Genomic DNA, 11464 nt, shown 5'->3' with positions numbered 1-11464 from the left:
TCCAATCAAATAGCCACCGCCTCCCTCACCCCCCGATCCCACACGCCCGCCCGTCCATCAACCTCGGCGCCATTGCAAAGGCAATGAACGAGTGGAACGAGCTGCTGAAGGCGGAACTGCTGCCGGAAGCGTCGGCCGGCTGCGGGACCAAGTGTATCTTGCGGGCCACCGTCTCCACCGGGTACTCCGCGCCGGGCACCATGGCGACGGCCGCGCAGACCGCCGGGTGCTTCCAGCGACATAAGGTAAGCGTGCGGCGCAGACCGACCGACCGACCGATTTGATTGAATCAGAACCCCGCGTGGAGGAATTAAATTCACCACATTAAGCTCGGGGTCACGTTTTCAAACACCACCCCGGGTCGTCCATCCAATCGCGCCTGCGCCATTCGGTTCGGTCACGCGGGTTTTGCGAGCGAGTTGGCGAAACCTACACGAGAGGCCTTCCGTGCTAGATAGACGTAGGTTGCATTCACCCAAGGTTCCCCGTGCGCAGATAAGGGCACGAACAAACCAAAAATGCCAATCTCTAAAGTATGTATCTTTACTTTTATTACACATCAACATGCAAAACCCATCTCTGATTCATCGGTCAGTTGAATTCGCGGTAGTTTCTCGTTCAGAATTTAATGAGTTCAACGTTTCGAGTGATTATCAATAGAAAGGTAGCTCGAGGTTGCAACAATCTGCGTTCTATCATGCTCTATGGTGTGTCCTTTTGTGTTTCCATTGACGCCGCTCGAATGTCCGGCTGCTGCTGCTGATTGCCTTCAATTGACCGGAGACCGAGGACGTCAAGCCACGGGTTGAGTTGGAGACACCATAGAGATGCCAGATTCATCTGACCTACGGAAGACACATCGACGTCCCTCACTGAAGCGTTTTGGTTAAACTTACATGCACAACATTTTCAAACCCTTCAAACTGTGCATTTACTAGGCACAATTTATTTCTCAGAATACAGTGACTCAGAAAAGAATCCGTGCAGCCATGATGTGAGAATTTCTTGAGTACATACGTTGGAACATTTGGTTAATTTCAATCTACTTGAACTTTGTTTAACGTACGCTTTGCCATATGGATTGTTATGCATTTATTGATCAGTAAGGCAGTCTTTTCCTGGTGTTTTAAATTTACCATCGTTTGAAGCCAACCTGCCATTTGTTTACTGCTTAACAATTAGAAAAAATATTCAATTAAATTAGTGCATTAGGTGAAAAGAGAAAAGTGTATTGCACAATGTTGTGAGTTCGCAATTCTCTAATACACCACCATCAAAAATGAGCTAACGTTCTTTGTTTAGCGATATAGCCAGATATTCTAAAAGTTCGTTTGTTTTTGACAGCTGTTGTATCTGCTGAGATATCGATCGATTCTTCACGTATCATGTTTTGGTGTCAGGATGATCACTCCTTTTTCTCGCTCGAGTCGAAAAGGCAGTCAAAGTTCCTAAGTTGTCCCAAAGACTTTTCACAAGAAAAGACAATAGAATAGTAAATTGTATTCATGCGTGTGGAAGGTTGTCCTTCATGCTGTTTATTAAACTGTGGTCTACTTGTCAAACAACAACAATGAGAAAATGGGGTTAAAAATCGAAACCCGTACCTGTACGGTCACTTCACCGAGTAACTGTACACAGCAAGCCGCATGGAACGCTGGATTTCAAGCCCAAGAAGATGCGCAAATGCGTGCGGGCAGGGATGTAAAAAAAAGAGTGTGGTTGCCAGTTCAGAGGAGTGCGCCGGTTTGTTTGTTTCGATTTCGCTGCCGCAATCACCCGCTGCCGTTCCCCCCCGTCGCGTAGATCTGTGTCGCCGGCTTTCAACCCTTCGAAGATGTACGCCCCAAACCGATGCAATGCGATGTTTGCATGCTCGAAGGGATACGGAACAAACCGTAACACCGTTGGCAAAGTTTATCTACGCCAATTAGGGAAGATCTTCCACTCTTTTTCTCGCGAGCTTTCTCCCCCCCCTCTTCTTCTTTGCCCGCTCAAGCCGGCTGCAGCGGAGCGCACGTGGCGCAAAAAAACAAACGCCGGCCACCAATTTGTAGCTTATTATTAGCTCTTTTCGCAAACGTGCACATGCACGTGCGTACATCCGATTTCCGGATGATTGTTTTTGGCCCGCGGAGAGGTACCATTTTCCTCGCCTCTCCTGCCCAACTCACTGTCGATCTCCTACAAACGCGGGGTGCCCTCCCCTTTCTGCTGGAAAAGAAAAGATTTTCAAAAGAAATTATGGTGGAGAAATCTGGCCCACGTGGTTGCGGTAGCGGTTGGCGGTAAAAAAACGCGCTGATTGTCTTTGCCATCAGCTTCGCGACAAAACATCGGCCCATTGATCAACGGTTCCAAACGACTGTTTTCCTTCGTAAATTGTGCCTCCTTCGTGTCAGGCCAAACACCTCTTAAAGGGCAATGGTAAAATGCGACAAAGCGAAAGGGAGGATACATTAACGGATACAAATGAGAACTGAACGATGGAAGGGTGCACGACTCGGAAACTCCAAGCAAAAACAAACGACAATTCCCCCCGGGGGGCGATTTTTGCGATTTCGATGAGTCGCATGAAAACATATATTAATGCAGTTGTCAGAATTTTCGAACCAGGCCACCGTCAACCTCGGAGGTTCGCTAAACTGCATCGGTCAGTTCGTTGCAGTTGTTTGATGTTTTACTGTGGGTTGGCTGTTGGCAAAACGGTTAGCAATGGGTTAAAAAGTAAACCGGTGGCATCGGAACATCAACATGTTTACGCTCGGAACCGGTCGATCCGCGTGCTGTGGTCAAGTGGCCAAGCTCAAAATGAGGAGGACGGGAATTGAAAATAGTATAAAAATCAGGTCAGCGGCCACTGGCCGGTGTAGGCATGCCTCGGTTGAAGGTACTTCGCTGGAGGACTTCACGGTGCCACAAGTTTCGCCCGGCAAGCATTCTCAATCTGTGCCCGGAAATTTTTGATTTCAAATCCTTAACACTAGAATCGAAACGTTGGTCCATTTTACCATTTTTGTGTTTTTCTTTCAAATATCGCGAAAACAGTTCAATGATGTTTCAAACAAAACCCTTCTAGGAATCCAAAACTGTATTCAAAAATATTTGTCTCACATTTTGACCACTCTTTTAAAAAAGACATTTTTCAAGATATTTTATCTTTTTGGATTGGTTAATGCACCAGTTTATAAGTACAGTTTAAAAAAAGAAAAGATCGAGTAAAACACTTCAGCATGGAAAAAAGGTTTGCACAGAATTGTGTAAGATAGGTTCGATTACATTACGTTAGACATTGGATACATTAGAAAAATAACTCGTAGTTTTACGATGTCACAAATGGATCCCACTTTTTGGCACACGACAAATATGTTTGTGTATCCTCTTCCAACCGCAATCTTTTACTTCGGGGTAACGGATTTTCATCTGAAAATATTAAAGTAAAACCCAAAATTGATAAAAATTCGGCCCCGTCAGAGTACTTCACAGCAGAAGATCAGAAACATATCGAAAAAAGGCGAAATTTGATGCGTGTCGGAAACGCCTGGTCAAAGACACAATCTCGAAGTAATGTCACCCTAGTGTTCGGCCCTACAGCAAATGTTGGCAGGTAGCGGGCTGTATCCGTGGTTGGCATGGTGTGAAAAACGTTTTCTTGCATTCACCTTCACTTACCTGGTGCCACTTTAAGCTTCTATCGTTCGCATCGAAAGCCATAAGTAGCGGAAAAAGTGCTGAGTAAAGTAGCTCCGTTTTTTGTTGCTGTTGTTGTTGTTGTTGTTAAAACGTTGCGGCAATCAGGGCAATCGGAGGTTTGGGTGTTCGGGCAGTTTGTCTGTTTATTATTACCTCTTTTTATTTCGTTTTACTCTAGCACACTTTTCACAAGCCCCAATTGCGGAAGCGCGCAACCTCTGATCGGCGATCCGCAACGTAATGAACGCCAGGCCACAGTCGGCGCTGGCGTTGGCTGACGTTCGCTTATTGTTGTCCCGATTCAGGTCAGGTCCCCATCCTGTCTATCGGGGCCTTCCATCTCGAGCACGTTGCGGTGTGTGAAGTGAGCATCTCGTTCCGGTACGAGCTCGGAATGGTTCACGCCTCGGAAGATGGCGCCTCAATTCACCAAAAAAACATTCTTGTACGCAGATTAACTCTGCGTGAATGTACACGTCACGACAGGATGATCCCCGCTAGTTGTTGTCAGATAGTTCTCAGCCGCGTTGGTATATCTGCAAGGCTTATAAACCTAGCATAAAAATGGTCATAGGATGTATGTGAGTTACAACTCTATTTACATCCAGCAACAGCTAGTCCTTGAGGTGTACAAGTCGTGCGGAATCGGCGTCCTTCGCCGCCTAGGGCAAGTTGTAGGAGAGGTGGTGTGGCAATAGAGGCAACACACGCCGTGCCGTGCGAAGTTCGTACCTATATGCCGAATCGGTTTTTTTGTTTATCGGCTCGGTCTGTTTCCACCAAGCACAGGTGTTGCCATCGGATGCGTTTTGCGACAGCCGGAGCCGGAGACCACCATCGCCGCCTCGCGCTGACACCGGGCAGGTAGAAACATTTCCACCCGGCGCTCGGAAGGCGGCATGGCTTCGTTGTATAACGATCGAGCCGTGGCCGGGGGTAATTGCAAATCTCTGCGTCATTCATGCCGATGTCGAAATGGTTCAGCACCTCGTTGCCTCAGCATCGCTTCCTACCCTTGCGATGGGGGCTGTTGTGGTCTGCCCTGTGTGTCGGGTGGGGGATGATGATTGGACTACCAGTTTCTGCTCGTTTCCTTTCCCCTCCTCTCTATAGGTCTCTCGCTCCGGCTTTGCTGGCCTGGCGTTGCCGTCCCACAACCCGCTCATATGTGCGAGATGAGATTGAGCAAAGAGACGAAGAAAAAAAAACCCATCGGGCAAAACAACGCCACCGTGTCGTCACCATTTTTGCGCAGAACTGTAATGCTTTTGCCCCACAATACACACCAACCCCCTTCTCCACACACCCCCCCCACTCGGCGCTCGGAGGATGAAGCAAGCCTTGTTGATCGCTACCGATAGTCGCTATATTTCGCGTCTCACTTTCAATCCTTCCCAAAAACGCCGGTGAGAATGAGAGTCGCGAGAGCGCGATCTTCGTAGCTCAGCCGCGGGTGAGATAAAAGACTCACCGCTACAGACCTCCCCATCCATCCCTCCAACAACCCCCCGCCGCACACGCCTGCGTTACATAACGCATCGTAAGATGCGCGACCTTAGCACCACTTCCAGACCATGCGCGCCTCTTGTGGTTGCCAACTGCTGAGGGACTGGGACTCGTTTCACGTTCCAACATCGGCGGTTTTTCCCGTCGCCCCGTCCCGACCACGGATCTCCCTCGCAGTCCCTCGGGCCTCAGGCGTCTACTGTTTTGGCTTTTTGGGGACAGTTTAACCTAATTTTGTCTTGTCGGCACAGATACATATCAACAAAACCAAATCACTATGGCATCGTACATTCCCTCGGATGTGACATTTGGCTAAGTCGTGAGTTGTGAAACGCCTCTGTAATTAAGGTTACACCAAACTCACTTTTACTTTATCGATATGCATGATCATACAACCTCGCCCGACTATGGACTGTACGCTCTTTATCCAAACAACTTAGGGCTCCCCCGACTAAGGTTAGGATAGCCATTAGAAGTCAGAGTTTAACTGTCAATTGCAATTCATTGATACTCAGGGTATTCTGCGGAAAAGCAATGACAAACTTTGTTATGATACCAGTTTTGAGGTCTCGTAAAATTATTTAATGTTCCAGAATTCCTCAAAATCCTCGACAATCTCAAGCTTGAAAGATGTGATATAGAATTCACAGGATAGTCATAAGAAGTCGCGGATTTGAGGTCTCTTATTATTTAATGTTCCAGAAATCCTCAAAATCCTCGACAATCGCAAGCTTAAAAGATGTGATATAGAATTCACAGGATAGTCATAAGAAGTCGCGAATTTGAGGTTTCGTAAAATTATTTAATGTGCCAAAATCCTCCAAATCCTCAACAATCACAAGCTTAAAAGATGTGACATACAACTCTGACAGTCCCTAGTATTATTTTGGAGAAATTTGGCAGGAATCTGTCGCTAAATCTGTTTATCCAACTCGAACCACCTTGGAGCAAGGAAGCCAGCCGCCCTAATGTGGCACGTTGTTTTGGAATCAGCTGATTCGGACTCGTTCGCTCGCACGATCGCACCCCCGCGCCTTCACATTCGTCCACTCCTCCCCCCAACATTTCCCTCGGCACCCCATCCCCTCCAGTGGTACTGGAAAAGGCGCACGGCCGGCTTTCGGATGGCGGTTGGGCCGGGCAAGTCGAGCAAGAGAAAAACAGTCACCGATCGGTGGTTGAACCGTGCCGACCTATCTGTGCCAGATATCATCGTGATTGCCCTCGCATCCGTGCCGTGTCGGTCCGCAATTCAATCGGCCGATCCTTGCAACAGGATTGTCGTGCGTGTGTGAAGTTTGGAGTCGAGACTCCAGCCAGCTTACTGATTTTGGTCCCGGCGAAAGAAAGTCACCCTATCAAATCCTTCCTTCTACAACCAAACGAAGCTACCGTTTGCGGTTTCCTAGTGTAAAAGAGGAGCAAGCGGACTTCCGTGTATATTCGTGTGTTTGTGTATATATGTGTGTGCATATGTTTGTGGCAGCCCCAGAGATAGGATATTTTGCAGTCAAACTCCACTAGCTTACTGTCCCTCCCGTTGGGGACAGCAAGCCAGTTGGCTTATTTCACTAGAGTCTAGGTTCATCAAGTTGCTACTAGAACATAGGACAGGCGTGCAAAACAGGACCGTCCCAATGACGACTTACTGCAAGGTAGGCTTAGCGCGTGCGGAATAAACACAGTGTATTACCCTCCAGAGCCTTACGCACGCGGATGTTACCATCTGCAAAGGGTGTCTTGGTTAAGAGCATGAAATTATGACGGGATGAAGAACCATTGCTTTATGATCAAGCTAATAATTTGACTGCCCTCATAGTCAAACTTACTGTACTGCTTCGATTAGTGGTTATATACGTATCACGTATAGCTTACATCGTAGCTATACATCGGGCTGATTGTGGAAAAAGTGCCGTCTCAATATGTTTCACCTCCCGATTCCATGCCTGGTACAAATTGTGGTATAAAAGAATGTAGGGGCATGTGGGGCAATATGCGCCCCTTAAACTAAAAACCTTTATTTCCCGAGGTCTATTCGAGAATTGTTTCCAAAATGTTCACATTTCGATTTTTTAATACTTTTTCTACCACAAAAAAATATCCAATCTTTTTCAGTATTCCTTAAATACAATATTTGACTACATGTTGTATACGTTCAAGAACTTCTATGCTTTTCATAGAATTCGCTTTGCTTTATCTTGTTTTATTTGTTTTAAATTTGGATGAAGAGTCATGAAATTCTTATAGGATCTATGAAAAATGATAACAAACATATTCCATTACTTCATATATTTGTAGATTGCATAATGCACCTTGCCCCACTTTCCCCTACGGTTGGTTTCACCAGGAATGTTCTCAATAGCTGGATGATTTACCGCCTGTTTAACGGTGGAAAATCTCGCGACTTCTAAGAGATTCTGAGGTGACAACAACGTTGTTGTCTCCGGTGCAGGATTCCTTACGTTGTGTAACAACGCCACTAGAATGTGCGACCTCGTGAATTACTTAACACAGGCTTGGGGATAAACGCTTAAACCCGCAGATAGTTTCTTTCCTCCGGCGGGATGTATCGGCATACGTAAGCTAGATGTTTGACCGAAGGTGAAAGATGGTGTATTTGTTGACAACAAATAGTGAGAGGGGGGGTGAGTGGAGGGAGAAACCGGTTTCAACATTTCGAGGGCAACAAACTCCGTCGTTCGCATCGCAACACGGAAGTGGGTCATAGGGAAATTTCTGTTTTGTGCAAACTGGAATGTTTTTCGATGTCGGACTGTCACATTAGAGTAAGACAGTGAAAGGACAGATACGAATGGTTCGCGGGAGTCCACTGATCTGCTCATCACAGCACAACCTGAGGTAGAGGCGCTCGGGGAAAACGGGGTCAGGTTTAGTGGAGTGACCGGATCGGTGATGTAAAACTGGCCTCGATTGTTTTGGTAGGCGGGGTTTTGTGTTTCACCTTGGCCCGCATTCGCGCCATGGCGAGGTATCGCAAGACTTACACCTCGATTACGTCGATGGTTGGATGAGGCAGCCCCACAGGCAGACAGTCGAGGTGTGGAAAGTAAAAGTACGTTCGGTGTTGCGCTTCGTTGCAGAACATCACCGGTGCCACCACGCTCGATGGTCTGAGCCGGAAGGATGGGCTGGAGAAGGCGAACGGCGAGGCGGTGCTAGGTTCGGGCGAGTTCGACAGCACCTCCTCCACGCTGGAGCTAGCGGGCGCAGGAGCGGGCCAGGATGTACAGCGGAAGCGGCGCGGCCGACGCAACAAGGTCGTCTGCTACGAGGAGGCACCCGAGCACCTGCAGTTCAACCCGTTCATACGCACCGGCTACCGGACGTACCTGTCGGTGCGGCTCTGCCTGGAGAGCATGTTCTGGTGGACGAACGAGACGGTCAACATCTGGAGCCACGTATTCGGGCTGTTCGTGTTCCTGCTGCTGGCGTACTACGACACCGCGATGCTGCAGATCCAGGCCACCACCGTCGACAAGGTGATCGTCGGCATGCTGCTGTGCGCCTTCCAGCTCTGCATGATCTTCTCCTCCATCTACCACACGTTCTCGTGCCACTCGGCCAGCAGCTACGACCGGCTGCTGGCGTTCGACCTGTTCGGCATCGCCCTGTCCCTGCTGGCCATCTTCATGAGCGGCATCTACTACGCGTTCTGGTGCAATCAGGTGAGTGAGCTACACCGAACTCTTTCGCAGTCGTGTGTTCACCTTCCAACTCCTTTTTGTTTTTGGCAGCCTCTTCGGTACTTCTACATGATCACCATCGGTGTCATCTTCACCGCAGCCATGATCCTGCAGGTGCCCCGACTAAAGGTTCCGTCGCACGTCAAGATGGTGGCGTTCGTTGCCTGGGCGGCGTACGGCATCGTGCCCACCCTGCACTGGTACTATGTGATGGGCGGCTCCGAGAGCACCATGGTGAAGGTAAGCTAACCTCCGGACAGAAGCACGGACCGTGTGTGCGAACGCTCCCCTACCCTTGAACTAGTCCGCGCCCTAATTTCCAACACCTGACCTAGACAACGTCAGGCGTGTGGTGAAGCAATATTCCGGCCCTGGCCATCACCAAATCAACATCGTCGCAAGCATAACGTTCCGCGCATTATCGGTGATGGCTTCATACATCGAATCATCCTACACATCCTCCTCACTCACACACACACACGCACAATAATTGTCATGTCAATGGCAGATGGCCAAGGTAACGGTAAACATTTTGAGACTTGAATTTCAATTGAAGCGATAGAGTGGCCTCTAGTTTTTGCACCACACGAAGAATCACGTTCGTACAGCCTGGATGTATGTTACCGGCCTGCATGCGCAACGATCAATATCTATATTGAGTGTAGACCTGTTCGCCATCGAAAGCTTCTAAGCAGAAACACTGCCATTACTACTCTGATAGCTTTAGAAACAAAGAATTCTGATTTTAACTACAAATGAGGTGTACAGTACCTCATGGTCAGATAGTCCTCATTTGTATTCCATGATAGAACTGTGCACGGTGTTTTCTATCCTAATCATTTCCTTTTTCCTCCACATGTCAGCTGTTTATCCCGCGCGTCCTAATGATGTACTTGCTCTCTGGTCTGGCATTCTTGATCTACGTCACCAAGATTCCGGAACGATGGTATGCTGGTCGGTTCGACTGCATCGGTCACTCGCACAACCTCTGGCACCTGATCGTGCTGGCGGCACTCTGCTATTGGCACAACAGCGGTAAGTGTACACCCGCCCTTTTACCTGCCCTCCTCTGCCACTCTATTTCGCTCTGCACGATCCCTTCCCTCGCTTCGAGAACTGCTGATATTGCCGACGGTTGTGGATGGATGGCGCAGGGTACCAGGCTCAGGCTAAACGGCTCAAGGCTGCAATGAAGCGTACCCAAAACCATTCAACACTCTTGCCGACCAGCCTCCTGCTGCTATGCTATTTATATTTTTATCTAGTAGCCTGCCACATTTAGACCATCAACACAGCACATGTAAACATTTATTCATGAGTATGGGAAGAAATTTAAATAGGTGGTAAAGGATTTGCACCTTGGTAGATATAGAAACTGTTTCACATGATAGTCAACTGTTGATGACGCTTGATACCTTGAAGTAGCGACCCGGACTGGATACTACAATTTCTCTTTCTATAACCACCTGTCAACATCGTGGTTCCTCCCCGTGCTCCTCAATCCACTCTCCAAAGAAATCCTAGGAAGGCAAAACCGACATACCCTAGTAACACCAAGCACCACACTGTCCATCTCTCTACCAAACCTTCGCTCTTCACAGGTGTTGCCTTTGCCGATTTCCTTGTCGACAATGGATGCGTTGACGATAGGGCTAAATGCTACGCCATGTTGGTATCCGATCCACCTGCCGACACGAACTAGAACAGCTTCTAGCTTCACACTCCTCCGGTCGGCAACCGACGGCAGCAGTTCTCGGTAGATTGATCGTTTGTTTCGTCCGTGGACCTCCCGCTCCCTTCGCCCGAACTCCTCCATTCCCCGTCACAAAGTACTTATTCCCCAGTAAAGCATCGCCCGTTGTTTTGTTACCACACACCTCCGAATACTCGCTGGAGGTGTGAAATACATTTGTCCATGTCGTGAAGTTACTGTCTAATCATTCGCTGTTCTCTAGAGATTTTGTAATCAGAATTAATTTTCATCCTTACCGGTTTGTTTACTACTATCAAGTATTATTCTCCGATGACATGTTCTTGCTACAACGTTCAGTGCTGCGATTGAACATTATTTCTGTTGCTTATCGTGCGAGGTTCTTTCTTGGTTTTCGTTAGGACTGCTTCAAATACTCATCTTAATATGCACTAAACAGTTATCATTCGTCCTGGCAAGAGAAGAATTTCAACTCGTTCATACTCCTTTGCCTAACGTTTCCGTGCGGCTCCATAAACCATAGTTCTCAATGGAGTTCCAAGATGTATCCTTTCGCTAAAAGATGGTGCACACTTGAACTCGACCGAACAAAAAAGCGTGAAGATTCTAATGCTTAACCTCACTGTGTCACCCGTACTGTTTGTGTGTGTGTGTGTCCACGACGTTAACGTTCCCGGTCCTTCAATTTCCTATCTTTTCCATCGGCACACTTCCATCACCATCACCAACCACCTGCTTCCTGCTGCCACACCCTCCCGTCCCTTTCTGTGAGGCGCATCGACCGATCAACATCGACAACCAACCGGCGGCTACTGCACACACCCACGCGCACAAACACACACACCGCCTATCC

At 48.1% G+C, this 11464-nt stretch overlaps 1 protein-coding gene across 1 annotated transcript; it reads left to right on the top strand.

Annotated features, from left to right (window-relative positions):
* Nucleotides 1–10602, top strand: LOC131291169 (progestin and adipoQ receptor family member 3). The gene is made up of 5 exons (XM_058320359.1): nt 1–245; nt 8298–8882; nt 8952–9140; nt 9764–9935; nt 10502–10602. Exons 1-5 carry the CDS (start codon nt 84–86, stop codon nt 10600–10602), a joined length of 1209 nt encoding a protein of 402 aa, XP_058176342.1. The 5' UTR covers nt 1–83.
* Nucleotides 10603–11464: the final 862 nt, after the last annotated feature.

The sequence above is a fragment of the Anopheles ziemanni genome, chromosome X (assembly GCF_943734765.1).
Source record: "Anopheles ziemanni chromosome X, idAnoZiCoDA_A2_x.2, whole genome shotgun sequence".
NCBI lineage: Eukaryota > Metazoa > Arthropoda > Insecta > Diptera > Culicidae > Anopheles > Anopheles ziemanni.
The sequence above is the reverse complement of the archived record's forward strand: the minus strand, read 5'-3'. Positions and strand labels throughout refer to the sequence as shown.

Coding starts and splice junctions, on each gene's coding strand:
- LOC131291169 (XM_058320359.1), top strand. CDS start 84: ATGAACGAGTGGAACGAGCTGCTGAAGGCGGAACTGCTGCCGGAAGCG. Junction 246..8,297: donor GGTGCTTCCAGCGACATAAG/GTAAGCGTGCGG, acceptor GCTTCGTTGCAG/AACATCACCGGTGCCACCAC. Junction 8,883..8,951: donor ACGCGTTCTGGTGCAATCAG/GTGAGTGAGCTA, acceptor TGTTTTTGGCAG/CCTCTTCGGTACTTCTACAT.